At 40.5% G+C, this 24,227-nt stretch overlaps 2 protein-coding genes across 3 annotated transcripts in view; one reads left to right on the top strand and one right to left on the bottom strand.

The window, feature by feature from the left end:
* Positions 1-14,943: 14,943 nt before the first annotated feature.
* The window catches only part of SP1173 (major facilitator superfamily domain-containing protein SP1173), a 147,991-nt gene continuing 138,707 nt past the window's right edge, over positions 14,944-24,227 (bottom strand). For both annotated transcript variants that reach the window (XM_083119342.1, XM_083119341.1), the window contains 3 exons: positions 23,011-23,178; positions 19,229-19,408; positions 14,944-16,653 (listed from right to left, as the gene is read on the bottom strand). In XM_083119342.1, coding sequence (XP_082975468.1) covers positions 16,577-16,653; positions 19,229-19,408; positions 23,011-23,178 — 425 coding nt within the window. In that variant the 3' untranslated portion in view covers positions 14,944-16,576. The remainder of the gene's footprint in view (positions 16,654-19,228; positions 19,409-23,010; positions 23,179-24,227) is intronic.
* LOC145985382 (methyl farnesoate epoxidase-like) overlaps positions 23,615-24,227 on the top strand; it is a 287,065-nt gene continuing 286,452 nt past the window's right edge. The window contains exon 1 of the mRNA XM_083119345.1: positions 23,615-23,728. The gene's annotated coding sequence lies outside the window, so the exon portion shown is untranslated. The remainder of the gene's footprint in view (positions 23,729-24,227) is intronic.

The raw sequence follows: 24,227 nt of genomic DNA, 5'->3' as shown, positions 1-24,227 counted from the left end.
CATCTTTTTTTCCTTGTGTAGTATGCATTGCTCTTTAGTAGGAAAATTCTAGATGTGACGCCCAGGTTACAAAAATGCGATTTTTATTCTGCAGTTTTTCGTCATATTTTCCATGTTTTAAGTTTTAGGTCATTTCTGCAAGTTTTAGGTCATTTTTTGGTCATTTTTCGCGTTTCACTCACAATATAATTATTCCATATTCAAAAAAACCTACTTACGCTCAAATTTAATTTCGATAAGCATATACGGGCAGTGCAACTCGCAAGTAAGAAGAAATCCACGCAATTGTTACTGCAACAGAGTACATCCATGAAGGTGAATAAATCGTCCGATTTTAACAGAGACTTTTGTGAAGCTCTAGTTTCTGCTAACGTCCCGTTTTGGACAGTAAACGATGCTAAATTTAAGAGCTTTCTCGAAATGCATTTCGGACGTCCTATCCCAAACGAATCAACTCTTCGGAAGAACTACCTGGTACGATGTTACGACGGCACCATGAACAAGATACGGGGAAAAGTACATGGGAAGAAGATCTTCGTATCCATCGATGAAACAAATGACGTAGAAAATCGTTGCGTGGCTAACGTTGTCCTTGGTACGTTGGAGATCGACGGACCAGGTGAAGTCTTTCTGCTCGCGAGTGAAGTGTTAGAAACAGTCGATCACTCCACAATATGTAGACTGTTTGAAAAGTGTATGTTTTTGTTACGGCCTGAGGGTATCAGATATGATGACGTCTTGCTTTTTGTGACTGACGCCGCGCCATACTTTGTGAAAGCTGGGAAGTCGATAAAGGCTTTTTACTCGAAAATGGTGCACGTTACTTGCTTAGCACATGCTATGCATGGGGTGGCAGAGGAAGTTAGAGCAAATTTTCCTGAAGTGGATGCCCTTGTGTGAAAGACGAAGAAAGTTTTTATAAAGGCTCCTGCTCGTAAAGTGCTGTTCGAGTCCATGGCTCCCGGTGTTCCACTCCCTCGAGAACCTGTCATCACTCGGTGGGGTACCTGGATAGATTCAGCAATTTATTATTGCGATAATTTCCAAGCCGCTAAAACACTATTTTCAAACGGTGAAATTGAAGGACAGCTAGCCTTCGTAAAGGCAAATTTCAGTTCCTTAACACATGGGATCGCAAGTGTACGGGAGCAAGGTGCAAGCCTCTAAAGTTCTCTAACTGCAGTTAGAAAAATTGCATCTCATTTGCAAAGTGTAGGAGGAGAAGTTGGTAGAAGCGTATCGAAGAAAGTGGAAAGCGTTCTTGACAAAAACTCTGGATACAAAACTTTGTGTCGCATTTCTCAGGTGTTGGCCGGTGATTCATTTGATACTTCGTGCATTGAAGAACTCACTGCCACCGATTTAGTGCATTTCAAGTACGCTTCTGTAGTGTCGGCAGATGTGGAAAGGAGTTTCTCCAAATACAAAAATGTGCTGTCCGACAACAGGCGTTCACTTACTTTAGAGAACCTTCGCATGCTCATTGTTAAGTACTGCAATAACTCTGAATAAGTAAGATTTTTTTTATCTAAAATTCAATTACAGAAGTAAGAATTGTGCCGTGCCGTACACTGTCATACGTTGAAACAGAGAAAAGTTGTAAGTATTTTTTGTACTGCCATACCCTGAAATAAATAAAAAAAAAATTAAGTCACTTTTTCACTTTATAACTATCATACCTTGAAATATAGACAAATTTTTAAGTCATTTTTTATGTCATTTTCTTGATATTTAGGTCATTTTATAGGTCATATTTCAGATTTTTTTAGGCCATCAAAATCCGGGCCCTGGTTATAACATCGCCACCGTGTAATCAAGAGGTACCGGTTTCGAGGTTTCGATACCTTGAAGACGCACATAGTTATTCGGTTCGATGTAAAATAAATCAAATGAAAATCAACCGTTGTCAATTATGTAAGCACCTTGCTTATTTTGCTTGAGAAACGAGCTAGTAAATATTCGCCCTCCCCCTATCCAGATTATTTCAATTTCAAGACAAGGTTCGACTGCTTCTACTTTGACATATTCAGCTCAGAGAAAGCAGACGATTCTACAGCCATTTTTACATTTTGTTTAGTTTGTTTTGAATTTATGTAGTTAAATTAACCCTAAAACAGGAAAAGTGACAGTGATATTCAAGGAGTAAAACACAGAACATTCTCAAACATCGTCATTCCAAGAGAGGACTTCATACGTCCTATTGTCTTACTACACAACAGTATCTGACATGTAATATACTTACAAACATCCACATAACTATGAGTTTTTAGAGCAATACAGCATTAACTGTCAGTTATGTAAATGAAACAGCACTAAAACTTCCAAAGGAAAACAAGGATAATATGCTTCACAGAAACTAAGAAACCGAAAGCACCTTTAAAATTTTCAGGCTGATTTGTGTGTTTCCCATATAGCTACTTTTTGAACTTTGTTATTACAAAATTTTAAAATTAAAACAAGCAAGTAATAAGTCAATAGTTTTTTGAGAAAAGAAGAAAAGATAGTAAAACTTCTTCAATACAGGAGGTCTGAATGCTTCTATTTTAAAATCATTCAACAATATTTGACTACACGGTGAGAGGAGTGTGATCTGAGCGTTACTTGAAATTAGTTTGTGAATCAAGCTTAATAGGTCGATGCCCTCTTTTCAGTTTTATTACACTTATTTCAGGAAACTTGTAATATCATATGGAATATCAGTTTATTACCTTGTCAAATATAAAAATTCAATCAGACGACGGTCCACCTCCAGTTTGCTCCAATTTGGTTATTTCGGTACGTTCATATCAGTTTGAACAAACATGGTACCCATTATCACCCCAAATACGTCAGAAAAAAGAAGTTCAAGAGCGCGTTCAGTCTATTTCTATTTTCTTAAACTTCTTTATTTCAACAAGTTTGTATCAATATAATAAAGCTCTAACCCGATTATCAGCATACAACTTTCAGAAGTAGAGAAGTTCGAGTAGTTTTTATTACGGCAAATCCCACTGAACAGTATACCAGAGTTCGTTCATTCTAAGACTATGCATTGCAAGGCTGAGCCACAGTTCCCCGTGCCATGAAGACACATTTACGAAATTTGGTCCTACCCCCACATTCTCCCGGCCACTTTGAAGGTGATGCAATCAGCAACACATAAGGTTGTCCCCGGTACCCATAGATATAAGGCTAGGTGGACCCCAGGGCCGCTTTGTGCGGGGAAAAGGCCTGACAAATTCCAACCTTTGATCACCCACCCCGGGAATTGAACCCGGTTTTTCCGCGTGGATGTGAGACGCCCTACCGTCTAGACGACCGCGACTCTATAGACTATGTAGTAAGCAGAATGAAATAGTCAGAAACGATGGAGACTCCCCGATGGCGTAGTGGTATCGTCGTCATCTTTCATCAAGGGATCCCAGGTTCGATACCCGGTGGATACAGATAGTGGTTCGGATCCCAATTTAAATTGTAGGTCCAGTTCCGATTAGCTTTATTGTGCATAAAGTGGACTTAAAATACCAACTCAATCAATCTATAATATAATCAAGGCAAGCTTGAATACAGGCTGTACGCAGGATTTATTTTTTTCACGGGCGGTGCAGATCAGAAAATATGGAACAAACAATATAATCTAAATGCTGCTGAATTGATTGAAGTACGTTATTTTACGTTGCTTCTCTGACACTTTTTGTTAATGGCGACGATGAGAGAGGGTGATCTGATGAAAATGATGAAGGGACACTTACAAAGAATGCCCGCCAATGTTCAGGCCGGAATTCGAACTCGGGACCACTGGAGTCATAGCGCGCTGTGCTAACACTCGTCACGGTGGTCAGTGAAATGCTGTTGGAACATTTGATGCGACCACCAAGAATGGAGTAGTGTTGCACCTAAACGCACAAGTATAAAGTTGAAATATTATGGTCCAAAGTATAGAAAAAAAATCTACATCCATTCCGATCCGACAATCGGCAACATAGTCGCTTGCAGACAAACGCTGTCACAGAGCGTACAGCTTGGTGCTTACTGTATACATTTATTTCTCGGATTCTCTATTCGAAGAGTATAACAATGTTTTCAATTTCCTTTAATTTTCTTAAAAACCGAAAACCATGATAATTCCATGTTTTAAAAATAATATACAGAGTGAACCAAAAGTAGGTGGAGAGTAAGTCTACAACAAGAGCCTCAGCAGAATTGAGTATTTCACAAACTTCTATTATACGAATCCTGAAATCTATTGGGTTGAAACCTTATCGTCCACGGCTAATTCATGGCAGATTGGAGGATGATCCAGACAGTAGCGAGCGAGATCATGCTGAAAATTATTATTTCCTGTGCACCTACTTTTGGTTCAATCTGTATTTAGAAATTAAATGATACGTATTAGGAACTATTATTAAAACAAAGAACATACATAAATTTGAATTAAACAAAAAAAAAATATATATATATATACTAAGGTTCCAAGAAGTCTGGACAGAGATTAAAAAAAAACAACTCAAACTCAACTAAATCGTGACGTTGCATCAATGGTTATAAAACTAAAATAACTCAATATCGCATACTGCATAGTTCAGGTGCTTGTTTCTCTCCACAACAAACCCATTGATTTATACAAATAGAAACTCTTTCAAAATCTAAAAATTAAAAAAAAAATTAAATATTTTTTTAAAATATAAATGCCTGTATTACCTTAGTGGGATTATATAGATTTTCATAGTTCGAGAGGATTGCATGGTCCCCTTGCCAGGCATGTACCATGATCAATATTTTATGCATATTATTATAAATAGTATTGTGCATATATTTTCTTTGGTACTGTCATTCAAAGTTATGATCCCAATATAATACTCGCCTTCCAAAAAGTTCGGCGGAAATAACCATTGACTAAACAACAAATATTAAATAGGTTTATTTTCACTCTTTAATTTTAGAATTTCATAAATCTTTAGGGGTGTCCGGATCACCTGGACCCCCTTCTAAATATATCCTTGCCCATGCCACTCGGCACGGACCTGTTTTAACCAGTTTACTACTTGCAGAGGTGTAGAAGTTCAATATGGCGACTATCCATTTCCGTTGTTTTTTTTTTTAACTCGCATATTTGAACGAGTTCATATTAAGAATAGAAAGCTTCATAGCTATTATGAATGTACAGGTTTCAGTAATAAATAACTTCAACATGGTCGTCTTTCCCTTACTTATCGTTTCGCCATATTAATATACCCAAGGTAACATAAACTAGCAGCATATTGCTTTTTAGTTAATTTAATTATATATATCTCCATACTTTCATTGTAGACTTGGTTTTAACATAAAATCTTGTGGTAAATCAGTCGCCTGAGGTTCCTCGTTTGGTTGGTCTCCTGCTGGAAATTTTGTTGCACATTGTTTCGATGAGTCATCCGTCACGTGATTTTTAGTTCGCAGCGGGTTTCACACACTCAGATGTCGCCACCGTCGTGTTGTTAAACACAAAGTGTTTATGCTGACTGGTGCCAAACATCGAAATTTGGAACCTTTCACACAAGTGTGTGGCTTTGACCGGTCTGTAACCCCGAAACTAAACTGCGTTAAAATTAAATTTTTCTGGTGTAATTTAGCCTGTAGATTACGAAAAATTAATTAGTTCAAAACGAGGAACCACGAAAAGTTCCTCGTTTCGAAAAGTTCCCACAAGTGTTGGTGTTAAAACCGATTTGGTTCCTGCTTTTTCACGGTACGACAACGCACACACACACACACACACACACACACACACACACACACACACACACACAGAGAGAGAGAGAGAGAGAGAGAGGAATAGGGTTAGAAATGGTGCCAGAAGGGCGGATAAATACAAATAATGAAGGAGACAGTAAACACTTACCACACGAATAGAAATAATTCAATATTTCGTGATCTGGGTCGCATTTTCAAGAAGGTAGATACAAGATCGACGACACTTTGAGTAGAGGCACAGAATACTGACCGTAGCGTCTCTACGGTCAGTGTTGCCAGAAACAGTTGAAAGGAAACACGAAATACTTTAGCCAGTGTTTACTGTAAGGTGGGTGGGTAGTTTTGGGGAGGAGAGGAAAGAGTTACTGGTTGGCTAGGTTGAGTCCGGGGGTATAGTGGCGTGCATGCCTGCTATATAGGCCCTTTCCCATCGCCTGCGGAAAGATGTGTCAGAGCGGGGGGGGGTAAAAGGTGGATGATGGCAGCACGGAAGGAAGAAGTTATTGAAGGTGGTGTTATGGCTGTTGGTGTGGATGGCAACTGTGAAATCGGAGTTTTGGGTGGAGGAACGGTGATTATTTATCCTTAGATTCAAGGGGGTGGAAGTTTCGCCTAGGTAGAAGTTGCCGCAGATTTGACAGATGAGGGTGTAAATTAGGTTGGATGAGTGGCAGGTGCCCTTATGGTGAAGGGTGAACTCACCTGCCGCTGTAGGGATCAGGAGGGTGGGGGAGGTGATGAGTATGGGGCAGGTCTTGCATCTGGGTTTGTTGCACCTGTGGGCTGGGGGAAGGGGTGCGGAAGGGGTGGGGGTGTTTCAGACCAAGATGTTTTGGAGGTTGGGGGGGGGCGACGGAAGACGACCCTAGGTTTTTCCCGAAAGATGTCTCTGGTCTCGGGATCACTGTGCAGGATGGGGAGGAGGGAGTGGAGGGTATGTCTGATTTTCGTAATGTGAGGGTGGTATTGGGTGATCAGAGTTGGAGGGTTGGTTTTGGGTTGTTTGGTGCGGTTGTGGGAGTTAGCTCTAGTGATTTGTTTGTTGATGAGGGTTGAGGGGTAGCCACGGTTGGTTAGGGCTTGGTGCAGGCGTAGGTTGTAGTTTTGGCGGGATGAGGGGGATGAGTTGAGGCGCTGGCCTCTTGAGGGCAAGGGAAAATGGGATGGCTTTTTTGGTGTGGTAGGGGTGTGAGCTGGAGTAGTGGAGATACTGGAGGTGGTTGGTTGGTTTGATAGGTATGGATGTTTCCAAGTGGTCTCCTGCAATGTGGATGTCCACATCGAGGAAGGTCACTTGGTCTTTGGAGTGGAACCAGGTGAATTTGAGGGTGGTGAACTCATTTAGTCGGTTTAGGAATGTTGTGAGGGAGGGTTCGCCATGTGTCCAGAGGAGAAAAATGTCATCAATGAATCTTAGCCAGAGGAGTGGTTTCAGTTGCTGGGAGTCAAGGAATTCCTGTTCCAGCCTGCCCATGAACAGGTTGGCATAAGAGGGGGCCATGCGGGTACCCATAGCTGTGCCACGTATCTGCAGGTAATGTTGGTCACCGAAGCAGAAGTTGTTGCAGGTAAGTACAAGGTTGGCTAGTTGTATCAGGAAGTGAGTGCTGGGATTGTGTGGTTTGTGTCGGCTGTTAAGGAATGATTCCGTGGCACGGAGGCCATGGGCATGGGGAATATTTGTGTAAAGGGATGTGACATCAACTGTTGTGAGGATGGTGTTGGGTGGTAGGGATGGTAAGTTTTGGATGATGTTGAGGAAGTGGTTGGTGTCACGGAGGTAGGAGGGCAGGGCTTGGACGAGGGGTTGGAGGTGAGAGTCTAGAAAGGCTGAAATGCGTTCAGTGGGTGAATTGTAGCTGGACACAATGGGTCTCCCGGGGTTGTTAGGTTTGGGCCAAGAATCCCCCCTCCAAAGCTAATCCTTCTGACATACATCCCAGTCTCCTCCAATTCTGCCCCCCTTCCCCCCATGATCCCCCCTCCCTTCCCAACAACCACCCCCTCGAAAGATACATCACCTCTGTTGTCAACAATGTTTCCGACAGTAGATACCTCCAAAACCCCTCTTCCCACCACAATCTAACCCCAGCCCAGCACCAAGCCCTCCGGTCCCTCCGCAACAACCCAGACATCAAAATCCTCCCCGCTGATAAAGGGTCCACCACAGTAGTCATGAACTCCTCTGACTACGTGGCGGAAGCCTCCCGTCAACTCTCTGATTCATCGACCTACAAGCCCACCACGGTTGATTTATCTACCTCACACCTAGACAAAATTCGGGATTTTGTCCTCTCCCGAGGACCCCCTGAAGGCCTATCCAATTCCACCATCTCCTCACTCATACCTGACAACCCCCGCACCCCCACTTTCTACCTCCTCCCGAAAATTCACAAACCTAACAACCCCGGGAGACCCATTGTTGGTGCGGGAAGTGACAAATATGGGGCAGGTTTTGCACCTTGGGTGGTTGCATTTGTGGGCAGGTGCGAGTTGATTGTGAGTAGGTGGATTGTGGTGGACCAGGATGTTTTGGAGATTGGGAGGGCGTTTGAAAACAACTCTGGGCTTGTCGGGGAAGATATTTCTGGTGTCAGGATCACTGTGCAGGATGGGAAGGAGGGAACGTAGTGTGTGTCTGATTTTGTTGAGGTGGGGGTGATATTGGGTGACAAGTGCAGGGGGGTTGGTGGCATGTTTCTTGGTGGGAGTGTATGAAGCAGCTCGGGATATTTGTTTAGTGACCAGGGTGGAAGGATATCCACGGTTGGTCAAGGCTTGGTGTAACCGGAGGTTATAGTTCTGTCGGGAGGTGGCTGAGGTGTTGACCTCTGAGGGCCAGGAAGAATAGGATGGCTTTCTTGGTGTGGAACAGATGGGTGCTGGAGAAGTGTAGGTATTGCATATGGTTGGTAGGTTTGATGTGGATGGAGGTTTCCGAATGTCCTTCCTTCATGTGCACATCCACATCCAGGAAGGTGATTTGGTTGGTGGAGTGAGTCCAGGTGAAATTGATGGAGCTGAAGTGGTTAAGTTTGTCTAGGAAGGTGGTCAGGGAAGGTTCTCCATGCGTCCAAAGCATGAAGATGTCATCGATGAAACGGAGCCAGATGAGAGGTTTGAGAGATTGGGTCTCCAGGAACTCTTTTTTCAACTTTGCCCATGAACAGGTTGGCATAGGATGGGGCCATTCTGGTACCCATGGCCGTGCCCCGGATTTGGAGATAATGCTTGTCCTCGAAGGTGAAGTTGTAGCACGTGAGGACAAGGTGAGCTAGATTGGTCAGGAAATTAGTGCTGGGGTTGTGGGGTTTTGGTCTGTTGTTGAGAAAAGATTCTATGGAGCAGAGGCCATGGGAGTGAGGTATGTTCGTGTAGAGAGAAGTAACATCGATGGTGGCAAGTGTAGTGTTGGCAGATAATGGTGGGAGAGTGTTAACTTTCTGAAGGAAGTGGCTGGTGTCCCGGAGGTAGGAGGGCAGAGCTTTAACAAGAGGCTGGAGGTGGGAGTCGACAAAGGCTGAGATTCTTTCAGAAGGTGAATTGTAACTGGACACGATGGGTATGCCAGGGTTGCCAGGTTTATGGATCTTGGGCAGCAGGTAAAAAGTGGGGGTGTGGGGGTTGTCTGGGATGAGCATGGCTATGGTGGAGGCTGTCAGGCCATCCGGGGGACCTCGGGTGTGGATAAAGTCCTGGATTCTGTTGAGGTGTGTGGCGGAAATGTCGACCATGGTGGTTTTGTAGGTGGAGGAGTCTGCCAGCTGGGGAGTGGCTTCCGCCAAGTAATGTTGAGAGTTCAAGACCGCCGTGGTGGATCCCTTGTTAGCTGGGACTGGCTCCGTTTCATCGATGACATCTTCATGCTTTGGACGCATGGAGAACCTTCCCTGACCACCTTTCTAGACAAACTTAACCACTTCAGCTCCATCAATTTCACCTGGACTCACTCCACCAACCAAATCACCTTCCTGGATGTGGATGTGCACATGAAGGAAGGACATTCGGAAACCTCCATCCACATCAAACCTACCAACCATATGCAATACCTACACTTCTCCAGCACCCATCTGTTCCACACCAAGAAAGCCATCCTATTCTTCCTGGCCCTCAGAGGTCAACACCTCAGCCACCTCCCGACAGAACTATAACCTCCGGTTACACCAAGCCTTGACCAACCGTGGATATCCTTCCACCCTGGTCACTAAACAAATATCCCGAGCTGCTTCATACACTCCCACCAAGAAACATGCCACCAACCCCCCTGCACTTGTCACCCAATATCACCCCCACCTCAACAAAATCAGACACACACTACGTTCCCTCCTTCCCATCCTGCACAGTGATCCTGACACCAGAAATATCTTCCCCGACAAGCCCAGAGTTGTTTTCAAACGCCCTCCCAATCTCCAAAACATCCTGGTCCACCACAATCCACCTACTCACAATCAACTCGCACCTGCCCACAAATGCAACCCCCCAAGGTGCAAAACCTGCCCCATATTTGTCACTTCCTGCACCCTCCAGATCCACACCGCCACCGGCAAATTCACCCTCTACCCCAAAGGAACCTGCAACAGCTCTAACCTAATTTATATCCTCACGTGCAACATCTGTGTGAGCTTCTACCTCGGGGAAAGATCCACAGCCCTGAACCTCCGCATCAACAACCACCGCTCCTCTACCCAAAACCTGGACTTTGCTGTTGCCATTCACACCAATCACCACAATATTCCTTTTAATGACTGCTTCCAGGTAGCGACCGTCCACTCCTTGCCCAATCCACCAACACCTCAATACGTAGAAGATGGGAGAGGGCCTACATATCGACCATGAATGCAACCACACCCCCAGGCCTGAACAAGGCCACCCAGTAACGCCGCTTCAGGTGGGCCGCAGGTGTGGATGAAGTCCTGGATTTTGTTGAGGTGTTCGACCTTAACAAATTCCAGGACTTCATCCACACCCGCGGCCCCCTTGAAGGCCTGACAGCTCGTACCACCGCCATGTTAATACCCGACAATCCCCGCACCCCCACCTTCTATCTATTGCCCAAAATCCACAAACCTGGCAACCCTGGTAGACCCATTGTGTCCAGATATAACTCACCCACAGAAAGAATCTCAGCCTTTGTTGACTCCCATCTCCAGCCTCTTGTGAAAGCTCTGCCCTCCTACCTCCGTGACACCAACCACTTCCTCCAGAAAATCCGCACCCTTCCACCATTGACCCCAAATACCATCGTTGCCACCATCAATGTCACTTCCCTCTACACCAACATACCTCACTCCCATGGCCTCCGCTCCATAGAATTCTATCTCAATAGCAGACCCAAACCTCACAACGCCAGCACCAACTTCCTGACCCACCTAGCCCACCTTGTCCTCACTTGTAACAACTTCACCTTTGAAAACCAAAATTTCCTACAGATCCGAGGTACAGCCATGGGTACCAGAATGGCCCCATCCTATGCAAACCTCTTCATGGGCAAACTTGAGCAAGAGTTTTTGGCTGCCCAACCCTTCCAACCCCTCCTCTGGCTCCGCTTGATCGACCACATCTTCATGCTCTGGACACATGATGAACCATCCTTGTCAGCTTTCCTGGACCAACTTAACCACTTCCGTTCCCTAAAATTCACCTGGATGCACTCCCCCAACCAGATTACCTTCCTGGATGTGGACGTGCACATCGAGGGAGGACACCTGACTACCTCCATCCACATATTCCACACCAAAAAAGCCATTCCATTCTCTCTGGCCCTCAGGGGACAGCGCCTGAACACTTCACCCACCTCTCGCCAGAATTATAACCTCTGCCTACACCAGGCCCTGGTTGACCGTGGATATCCCTCCATCCTGGTCACCAAGCAAATATCGCGAGCTGCCACCAACCCACCTGCACTCATCACCCAATATCATCCCCACCTCAACAAAATCAGGCACACACTGCACTCTCTTCTGCCAATTCTCCACAGTGATCCTGAAACCAAAAACATATTTCCCGACAAACCCAGAGTGGTTTTCAAACGCCCCCCCCAACCTCCAAAACATCCTGGTCCACAACACTCCTTCACCACACATCCAACACCCCCCTGCCCATAAATGCAACCACCCCAGGTGCAAGACCTGCCCCATCCTCATCACTTCTCACACCCTCCAGGTGCACACGGCCACTGGCAAATTTACCCTCCATCCCAAAGGGACCTGCCATGCCTCAAACCTTATCTACATCCTCACCTGCAACATCTGTCCTGATTTTTACCTGGGGGAAACATCAACGGCCCTCAACCTCTGCATCAATAACCACCGCTCCTCCACCCACAACCTGGACTTCACTGTCGCCGTCCACACCAACCACCACAACATCAGTTTCAACGACTGCTTCCGGGTAGTGATTATCCCTCTCCTACCCCAACCAGCCAACACCTCTGTTCGCAAAAGATGGGAGAGGGCCTATATATCGGCCATGAGTACAACCACTCCACCTGGCTTGAACAAGGCCACCCAGTAATGCCCATCCCTCACCCACCATCCCTCCCTCCCACCCTCCCTCCCAGCTCATCCCACACACTCACAGTTTACGACGAGCCTGGTGACGAAACAGTGTTTTTTTTCGTTCTACGCACCGCTTCTTCTTCGATGGGGACCTGGCAACTCTGCAGTGCCCCAACTTCCGGTTCCGTCTTTTTCTCCTCACACCGATGATGCTATGAAATTAGCAAAAATTTTGAATTTTTCTACTGTCCAGTGAGTGTTTCCTTTTACCTTCTTTGATTTTTATATATATATATATATATGTGTGTGTGTGTGTGTGTGTGTGCGCGCGATTTGTAATTAATACACTTACAAGGGAGGTCTAAGTCTCCCCCTCCGATTTCCATGAAACTTGGCAGGTGTATAGAAGGGCCCAAAGGAAGAAATACATGTTTTTGTGTTTCAGCTAAAAAAAACTATTTTAGGGGGCAAAATGCCCCTCAAATGTCAAGATGAGGAGAAATTGAAGTGTGGATCTGACCCCGAAACCACGTAAATATGGCATAGGAAGAAACAGGGGGCATAGGGCACCTCTATACAACTGCTAAATTTCATGGAAATCGGAGAGGGACACAGGGGTCAGATCCCCATGTCAATATGTCCTCATTTTGACATTTGAGGGAGTTTGCCCCCTAAAACAGTTTTTTAGCCGAAACAAAAAAGACACGTATTTCTTCCTTTGGTTCCCTTTATACACCTGCCAAGTTTCATGGAAATCGGAGGGGGACACTTAGATAACCTCCCTTGTTAGTCTTACACTTTGTAATTATATAACACTGCATATATTATAATGTTTTTTTTTTTAAAATTTGTAAAACTGTAACTGTAGAACAATTGTATAATTTTTATATAACATTTCTATCTTGTTAAATGTGTTAAAAGGTTTCATCCTGGAATGGAATGTCTCACATTTATGTGTGTTTCCATTTCCAATACATTCGAATGAATACATATTCATTTCAATGGCATTTACAAAATCATCTCTGACATTTTATGTTAAACAAGTAAGATTATTTTTGTGCATGAGTGTGTTAGCCGATGCGTATTTTAGGAACAAACACTTGAAAAAAAATTTTGAAGGACTAACTAATGAAAATTTTTTTTGTAATCAAAGATCATAATACCTTTTAAGGTGTGGTAATATTATAATGGGATTGAGATACCAAACTCTCGGATCCGGATCCGTTTGGCCATCCCTAGTATACAGGGCTATCAACTGCCGCATATGGTGCTGTATAGTGACTACATATCTGTTAAGATTTATAGTTACAAGCTATATCTCTGTGCTCCTGAAGGAAAAGACAGAAGGATGGGCCTGTTTTAACATTTTACTTTGTCTTTGGTTATATTTTCGATCATTTGATGTGCAGATTAAAATATGAATGTTTTGTAATTCTACATAAATTTTTTTTTCGTAGTGGTAGATTAATCCGTTCACACACAAATTGTAGCAGTGTGTTTCCAATAGTTTCTTGGATATAATATTTATACAAGTATGATGACTTGACTTGCATTGATAGAAACAGGGATCAATTGAACTAATGTTCACCAATGTGTGCAAATTCATTTGCTTCAAGTTTTTCTGTAGCATTTCTAGTATCTGAGTAATTAATAGTTACCAAATTACCACTAGTGGTGCTGCCTCTAAGACTGCTAGAATGGGATACAATGTTTGCTTGCAATACAGTTCATAGTGCATGGTGATACTTGTACAGAATGGAATAAATTTTGAATTTGTGGAATGTGCTGATATGATAGCAAATGTAATGTAAACTGAAAGATGTATAAAAAAAATTAAGAAACACAAAGTGCCATTTTCATGTTATACTGTTTCAAATGTTGCAAGCAGGCCAGCAATGAAAAAAGGTGTGAAGCTCTAACATCCTTGGAGTTGTTCTGACGATATCGCAGGCAGCAAAGATTCTTGTCATGATTTTCCAATGCAAGCGGTCATTGGCAACCAATCAGAAGCCGTTACTGTCAGGCAGTGCACCCTGAATGTCCGTATTACATCTACAAGCTGCATCTTCCAGTTGTCTTATTCCACTGTCATAGGCAGCCCCAACTAGTTTTGACTTGTAACTTTTTAAGGACACATTATCAGACCAGGGTTCCTTGGGCCAGTCTCCATCCACCCTGCCTGTTTGATTCAAGGTCAAGCCAAAACCCTATATAAATGAAAGACATAACAAACCATTCATGTTCTTCAAGAAACATTTTTAAATTTTATATCAGATCAGTAGAACATCAGTTATCATCGTTGGTATTTTTTGTCTGTACTTTGTTGGTAATGGCAAAAATTTAATGTTAGTCTATTCCCACTCGTTGCACCACAAATGTGCTAAAAATTACTTTGAGATAAAAGCATAATATTCAGTCCTGGGGAAAAAACAGGCTTTACATTTGGATAAATGTTTTCATCGGTAAAAGATGTACTTGCTTATGACTGTTAGGTCATATTGAATTAGCATAAGAATCTATCAACAAAAGTTGTGAGAAACTGCACTAGGTTAAAAAGTCAAAATTTCCACTTTTGTAGCTTTGGCATTGGTGTGACACACAGTAGGAATGAACCAATATAAAATTGCTAATATTCCATAAGAATATGAATGGCATCTTCACCTCTTTAGTTAATGAAATTTATTGCTGTGTATCAAAGGCTATAAATTTTGTCAATGTTAATGAAAAATACAGCTTGCATGTTTTTTATTTATTTGCTTTTTTTTTTACAAAAAAAAACACATCATACTGTTTCACACAATTTCATTTATATATAAAAATCTATATGGATCTAATACATACATTATATTCAGACTTCATCATTGTTAGTAACTGCAGAGAAAAATAAGAATGAAACAGTTAACTCACTGTAACACTTGGTGACACTGCAAATGCTACTTAATGTAACATAATGCAAAATGTTTAAGGGCAAATATGGGAAACCATTAACTTCGTTTGTGGTTCTCAAAAATAACTAACTGCATATTTTCATCGTGTTTCTGACATTCGTGTGAATAGTGATTGTTGTGTGGACACTATAACAGGGCAGTGCGTAACCTATGTGCAGCATTCTAGCCACAGCATACTGACACTAAGTGCCATCACAAATTGTGTTAATGTAAATTGTTCCATATCTCTTGGTTAAACAAACACACAGCCGTGTGTGTGAATATTCTAATGTTACTAGCTTTTCCTTTCTACAGCAGTCCTTGCATCCATTTTTTTTCCCCTTTCTTTATTGCAGTTCTCATTGATATGGATTATTGCATGAAATTGATTGTGCCAACAGTGGTGCATTACAAATTTTGAAGTTTAATTCGGGCCATTCTATCAGTGACATCACCAGATTTTCCGATGTTGGCTGGTCATATCCTCAAAGAAAAATGTATTTTGATAGATTGTTATTCCAAAATCCAAACAATGAATTATTATCCAATAATAGGAACTTGTAAATGTTGGATTTAAAATTAACAACTTCAAATGTTACATTGAAAATGTTAAATTTTAAGTTCAAATTTACATGATCAAAAAGTTAGCAGTGTGTGCTCCGAAACCAGAGATAACATGCTACAAGATTTGTGGAAGCTTTTATGCAAGCTTAAAAAAAATACTTCCATCTAAAGTGGGTTGTATTTTTATTTTTTTCACAAAATGTATTTGCCAATTAAATTTTGACAGAGATAGCCAATGGGTGGGCTATAGCCCACTCAGGCCCCCCTTGATGCCACCTCCATTCTCTACAGAGATCCAGAGGCTGACAAGGTCTCAAAAAATGACTACCATTCACTGAGCCATTATGACTGATTGTGTCAACAGGTGAAACTGATCAGTGTGCCAACTCAATGTTTGTTGGATGCTACCAATATTAAAATAACAACAACCCAAGAAGCTTTGGAGCTAGTACATCACTGTACATATTGTTAACATAGTAATTTTTGAACAACTGATGCAGTACAAGATATGATCCAAACTTACAAATGTGGTGTTATTACATTATAGTCAATACAATCCACTGTCTTGACAAGTTCACTAAATGACAAAAGATTCATTAGCACCAGAAAGTGCATCTTCAGCATTTTGATATTATAAAGAAAAACAAAACAAAAAAAGAACTAAGTCTGTACATGCACAACACTGGTATTAATGTTCAGTCAATTTCCACAACAAAGGATAAACCTCAAACACAACAATAGCAGGTGTCTTTCTATGCTGCTAGCACCTTCACACTGACATGTTTGTTCCTGGCAGTGTTTACATACACTTACAGCTTTCTTTGCAATTTGTCACACACAGCCCTTTCTCTCTCTGAACCCAGACTATTGTTTGCGCTAATACCTTATCCTGTTCTTCCCTTGTCCATTATGGTACACGCGGAGTGGTGTGTATGTTCCATTGGTTAAAGGACCTGAAATGTTATACACAGGACAAATTATTTCCCAAACTAAAAAAACAGCCATCACAAATTAATCGTATGCAGTGACAGAAATGTAAAACAAATGTATGTTATGCTACCTCCCTTAATATCCAGTGTATGATTGTTTTAGAAGACCACTGATGGTACTGATGACTGCCATTAATGGCATATCAATTGATCCATAATTTTACTGTTAATTTTTCGATTCAGTACTTTCATGAGCTAAAGTAATTAACTCCATGCTCAATAGCAATTTCAGGCTTGGCTGGACCTTTGGCTGCGGCCAGGTGAAATTTTCACAAAATTTTCTCCTCTTTCGAAAAATTGCTGCGATAATCCAAAATTAATTATTATCAATAATAGACTTATGCAATCACAAAACTATTGAGAATATCTAGATAACAGCGAAAGCAAAGCACAAGAAAATTCACATGAGTGCTCTAGAAGGAATTCTAAGTGGTGTAATTTTTCAGATTTTGGAATATCGCAAAGGTTTTTCAAAAGGAGAGGAAAATTTGAATAAATCCAGCTGAGCCTTGATGGCCAAGGCCTGCAAAAGTGGCTTTTTCATTGGGTACTCGTGGTCAACACGTCAAGTCTCATCGCTAATTGTCCTCATGATGCTGGGTTTATGCTGAATTTTTTAGGCTCCCACTGGGAATAGAACCTGGGACCACTCGCACCAAAGGCGAGAGTGCTAACCATTTGGCTAGTTTGGAGCCCTCAATACTTTTATACTAATTTATTTACAGAATTTCATAATTTTGTCTTTCGATGTCTTTTCAAAATGAATGAGAACCCTAGAACCATGTATCTTATTTATTTAATAATGTAGTGATTCATTTCTGTGTAGTCCAGCAACATAAATGTGCATACACTAACTGAAGTAGGACACAGATGGAGAAGCTGGTTCTGAAAAAAAATATCTGCATAGGAGGATTCACTGATAAGTCTTTAGTTTTATGAAGTGAATGAAATGCATGTCACTTGAAAGGTTTCTAATTTATTGTTTCTAAAAATGACTATCTATGTGTGTAATGACTATTATTTTTTCACATATAAACTGGCTATGCCAGCACCACAGGCAAATTACACTGTAAAGGAAAACAGGACTGTGGATCAAGTACCTCTTCTTGCAACTAATGTTGGGAAAGAAAATTTGTGCAGGCATGTCACAAACAAAGTGACCAAAGCCTTTCGTATGCTGCCATTTAATTATTATTATTATTATTTATTATTATTAAAGTAGGGTTACAATTAAGCTTACATTTTTTTTTTTACATTGATTCCGAACAACAAAAACAGCTTTTTGCCCTACATGAATTAATATACAGTTATGCTATTTGTTTATAAGTATACATACAATGGAATATTATAAATTTATATAATCGAAAAATATAAGAAATAGACTAAGATAAACATTTTTTGTGTGCAAACTTGAATTTCAGCACATATAATGAACAATATCATGTGCTCCTTTCATTTTGTGCACTGCCTTTTGAATCACCCTGTATAGGACCATGTTCAAATAAATAAATAAATAAATAAATAAATAAAAAAAAAACTATCATATCTGGTTGGTCACAGCTCATTGTAGTCTTACTAGGGTTACCAGATCACTATTAGGGAAAAGGAGGACATGCTGTCCCAAAATGTAGGACAAAAAATATTCGTAAATAATGTACATTACTAGAACATACGAATTAGGAAATAATTTAAAATTGACAATTTTTTTTCATCATTTCTTAAATACAGAATTCCCAAACTGCACGTGTTTTCAGTTGTAATAGTACTTATCAGAGGGTTCAATTTATCTCAAAATTTAGGTTTAGTCAAAATATACTTATCAACCTAGGAAAAACCAAACTCTTTGGAATTATACTGAACCAGTACCAAACATTTTGCATACTATGAGAAATTTATTTCTCTCACCAGTCCATTGTGCTGATACTAATAAAAATACTCTGAACATTTGCATTTTGGGACATAATGTCCTTAACAGGACTTGAAATGGGTCAAAAAGTTTCATTTGGATATTTCAATAACTTTCTTCTCTATACCCGTTGCTTTAAATCAAAATATTGAATAAGAATTGAAAACGCCTTGTATTTCCATCGGTATAAATCCCAAACGTTGTTGATTATAGCATCAGTCTTTGTTCAAGAAATGTCCGAATCAAATTAAATTTCATTTGATTTCACTTCTGAGTTTGGGAGTGCAGTCCATGAACTTAAACTTGTATGATTTCTCTTTGTTCAACTGAAACATGTATTTTCTTGATTCAAAATGTAGGATATGTGGATTTTTTCAAATTCCTGGATGCCGGACATTAGGTTAAAATGTAGAACATGTGCAGGAAAAAGAACATGTCTGGCAACGCCTAAGTCTTACACAATAATCAACAGAATAAAAGTGAAATTGTGACTACCTTCAAGTAATGAGTCCTGATTTTGATGGATGCCGGACATTAGGTTAAAATGTAGAACATGTGCAGGAAAAAGAACATGTCTGGCAACGCCTAAGTCTTACACAATAATCAACAGAATAAAAGTGAAATTGTGACTACCTTCAAGTAATGAGTCCTGATTTTGAACCCTCTGCATACACCGTGGCTTCATGCAACAGTGGTAAATTATCAGATACAATGTCGCTATGATAGCTGCTGCCACAGCAGCACACTTGTAGAAAAGCTGCTCTCCAAGCCAAGCAGATCCATATCCTGCAATTACAGCACCCAAGCATCGACCTGAAAATACAGTAAGAGGCTTTAGAGATTATTGTGTAGTAACATGTTTATTTATCTTCAGTGGAAATAAAGAGAGGTGAAATATGTTCACTTATCTTCAGTTCTTGCAAACCAATTTTTGTGCCAACCTACATGGCAGAGTGGTTAGCACAGCATGCTATGATGCCAGGGGTATCTGATTTGAATCCTAGCTTAGGCATGGATGTTCTTTGTATCTCTTCATCATATCATGACACATCCTCACATTGATTAGTCAAAAGTGGCAGAAAAGCAACAGTAAATAACAAATATCAAAGAAAACAGTATTTTGATTTTTTTTTCTGATTGGGGAAAGTGGAAAGGCAACCATATGAAAAACAGATTGGTTGTGATAAAGCATAATATTAATAAAGTTAAGGATTTGATCTTATGCTGTGGATCTCCACAAGGGTAGATTGCAAGGGAGGAGGGGGTGGGAGGTTGACCAGGATGCCTTGTTTTTTAAACTAACCATAGGTTGGAATTTCTTATGAACTGAAATATGAAGTGCCTATAGAAAAACTATTGTTCAGATGTTGATGTGACTTGTATGTTTATATTTAAACGCATGGCCATAAAATTAGGTGGGTGGCAGAAGTTCGCTATGTTGCCATGTTAGAGTACATCCCCGTGTGTTCGGAGGTTTAAGAGCAGTCTGACGTGCAGATATGGGACTCCATTCCTCGGGCCTGTGACGAACTTTCAATTCACACGATCACCACCTCTGTATTGAATGGGACTCAAGAGAGAGAGAGAGAGAGAGAGAGAGAGAGAGAGAGAGAGAGGTTGGTCTGATGCTCGAACTAGGCAAAGCAGCCCAGTTGACGTTGCCACACACTGCGAGGGAACCAGCGACTTTTGTCCTGCTCTCACTTTGCTTTTCCCATATGTGGCACCAGCGCAATTCTGTCCAGCCGCCTATTGTCATGTCTGTGCGTTTAATTACAATTTCTTTCTATAATGCATACATATACATGTGTATCTGGAGGGGAGCTGTGCCCCAATCCAAGATTATATATTTCACACATAGAATCTAATTTCAATAACAGTAATTTGTTACAAGTAAAACTGGTACAGATCACTACAGGAATGCTATATTTCAAAGTGAAGCAGTGTTTTGGAGAGGAAATGCCTCACTGTAAAAACCTTGCAGACACCCACATTTTGCCATATACCCAGGATTGGCAAGGTAATTTACTTGTTACGTTTCTTACGTAAATTACTCGTAATTTACTTTGTGTAGAAAACCAGTTTTTTTATGCAGACATAAACTAATTATCTTTCGTAAATTAGTAATATAAAAACTGCTATAATTATATTGTATTTTAAACTTTAATTTTCTTACATATTTCAGCACAATATCATTATTTTCTGAAGATTGTTTACACAACCACCTCACGCCCTCACCCTTACTAACAGATTTTCTTTAAAAATAGAACTGTTCTTTCACATATTTTTAAATATTGAGAAACCTGTTGATATATACGTCTTGCACATACTTGCATTTATAACATAACATAACGATTAACGACAATTTATTTGGATTGGATTTCAAAGTTTTAGTAACAACTTCAAATTACTTTTCCATACGTATTATACAGTTGCATAGGCTAATTATGATGTGAATGTGAACATGGCAGTTTGTAAAATTCCAGTATAAGAGTACATAAAATTTCGGAAGGAAAGTATTTTAAAGATTTTTTTTCTGTCACTACCAACTGCCATACATAGTAAAAACCATCACAAAAAGACATGTCTCCTTTTAATTTTTATGTTTGATTCTAGTTTTGTACGTACTTTACGTTTTATATGTATTTTATGCATAATTTTTGTGTCATGTAGAAAACCTTTTCTATTGCATAATTGCACAACCCTGCATATACACTGCCTTCCAAAAGTGAAGCACGCAATGAACATTTTCGAAAGCGTATTTGAATTTGAGTGGCTGAAAATTGCTGCGGATGTAGATGTCAGTTTTTATGTATAGCTTCCTTTTTGTAAGGAGAGAGTGAATCATCTGTACCTAGGTGCTTAACCTGTGCTCTTGAAATAGCATAAAAGCGAGGATTTCATGCAAGAATCATCACACTTTTGTTAAGGACGGCAGCATTCTGAAGGGTTTTAGGTGCATTTAAAAGCTGATACGAAGTGTTTATAACTTTTGTAGGATTATTTTTTATAATATTCATGTTTCTATGGCTGAAAGAAGGCGAATGACAGATAGTGAGCACTGGTGTGCTGTCGGACACATTGAAGCAGAACAGTCAATCAAAGATGTCGCTATTTTCTTTGGCGTTGATCATTCCGTAATTTCTTGATTATGAAAACAATTCCAAACAAGTCAAACAGTTGTCCGGAGACCTGTGCACAGTCGTTCAAGGGCTACCGCCCCCTCTGATGATGGATATATTTCTATAGTAGCCAAGCGGAATCGACGAGCAACCTCCACAACTGTTACATCCAAGGTTGCAGCAGCACTTGATAAGACAATATCTGCTAGTATTGTGCGCCGAAGGCTCCACATGAAGGGATTATACGCCCGAGTACCATGTGTTTGTGTTGTACTAACCGTCCAAGCCAGAGGGGCAAGATTAAAGTGGTGTCGTCAACATGTCAATTGGACTGTCTCAGATTGGTGCAATGTCCTGTTCACAGACGAGTCCAGATTTGCCCTGGAATCAGTTGATAAGCAGCATGTAAGGGTCTGGAGAGAACGAGACACATGCAATCAGGCCAAGAACATCATCGAACATCATGTACTCAGAGATGGCAGCGTCATAGTGTGGGCTAGAATTTCAATGGGATATCGCACTGAGCTGCACATCTTTAAAGGCGTTTTTGTGACGGCTGTGCGGTATCAGGATGAAGTCCTAGACCCCATTGTGAGACTCTACGCTGCAGCAGTTGATCCTGATTTCCTCCTTATGGACAATAATGCCGGTCCCCATCGAGCTAACATCGTTGACGAGTACCTGTACCTGGAAAGTGAGGACATTTCTCGTATGGAGTGGCCGGCATATTCCCCTGACTTTAATCCCATTGAAAACCTTTGGGATGCCCTTGGGCATGCTGTCTCTGCACGTTTACCTCCTCCAGCCAGTCTCGGAGAGTTGGATATTTCCCTAATGGAGGAATGGCCATTGCTCGCATCTTCTGCGATGGTTGATCACCTCATTGAAAGCATGGAAAATCGTTGTAAAGTTTGTGTGAAGGTCCGGGGTGGTCACATACCATATTAATGTAAGTTTTGTTTTGGTCACATACCATATTACTGTAAGTTTTGGTTGGTTTGTTTCCCTTTAAACATCATTATGTTAATGACTCAAATGTGACATCATATAACTTACGAAAAGTATTTTTTTTTTAATCTTTGTACACAATTCTTGTTTTCTTTAATGAATAAACACATTTGCTACCTTCATGTGCAATTTTGTGTTAATCAAAGCTTTACTTTTCCATTTTTGTTGATTTTACCATTGCGTGCTTAACTTTTGGAAGCGTGTTTACTATATAACATTCATATTATAAACATTAAAAAAAAAATTGTGGTTATTTTTGGAAACGTCTGACAGAAATGTACTCACCAATACAGAAGTGTGCAACAGTTGCTAATGCTTGACCAGTGGCTGTTAAGTGACGAGGTGCAAGGTGATGCATGTACAGGACAGCTACTACCCACATTAAACTCATGGTAAAAACTTCCAAAGCTTCGCATATAAGCGTCCACCATGGATTGCTGATGAATGATAGTCCTGTAAGGAATGAGTTTTTTTTATTAACAAAACAATTTATTTTTGTACTAACACAAATTTTGAGAAAATAACCCCCCAAAAGGTGAAAGTAACAACAATTTCATAGTCACTACTAATACAGGGTGGCCACTCTAGGACCATGGTACCATTCAAGTATAATTCCCGGTTTTCAAGGTGAAATTTTAAAAAATTCAAGCAGTTGTTTTCAACCTTACGTATTACTGCCTCTCACACCTCCCCCCCAATATATTAACAATAAAAAGGGTCTGTGTGATTTCAATGTATTCAAAAATTGTAATTAAATTCAAACGGTTTATATATATAATTCATATTTAGTGCCCGTGCGACTTACTCACGTTGAATAAGTTAGTATACAATAAAATGATACTTAAAGGTACTTACGGTAGTGAGTATTGATTTTAACGAAAACTACATTTCAGGATTCCACTGATCCCTTCATCAGGTTACCAAACTAGGACAAGGACTTAGGCATTTATGGTGAGGCTGGGTAGAAAAGAATAGAAAGGAACATTTGGTCATCTGATCCCACGTACGTAAAACTGCCATGTTCCCAACTGTAAAACACTGATCTAAAAAGCTATCTCAGCACAAGGCTTAACACACAAACGCGTTAAAAGACATGCACATTCAATACTCACTACTACAAGTACCTTTAAATATCTACATTTTATTGTATACTAGCTTATTATATGTATATATTTAAAATATTTAATTTAAGATGCTGAGTTAGTCTCGAAATGCATCTAGAAACGCAAGTCACACATGTTATGGGATATACTAATCTACAACAAATTGTTAATTGTAAAATAATTTCAAACTCAAAGTTACCTAATCAATTTCAAGCTAGCTATAATCTTCCATGTGTCAGATAGTTTGTTTTGCAAAGGACACTAACAACGGATACGGGTTGAGAGAATCCTGTTTTATTTTTCACATGACTTTCTTTCTTCCTCAATAAAAATAAAACCTAAACTGTGAAAAAACTTGCCTCAGCATTTATAACTACAGGGTGAACATGAAGTCTTTCC

Source organism: Lepisma saccharinum, chromosome 3 (genome assembly GCF_977018435.1).
Source record: "Lepisma saccharinum chromosome 3, izLepSacc3.1, whole genome shotgun sequence".
NCBI classification, from domain to species: domain Eukaryota; kingdom Metazoa; phylum Arthropoda; class Insecta; order Zygentoma; family Lepismatidae; genus Lepisma; species Lepisma saccharinum.
This window is presented reverse-complemented; position numbering and strand designations above follow the sequence as displayed.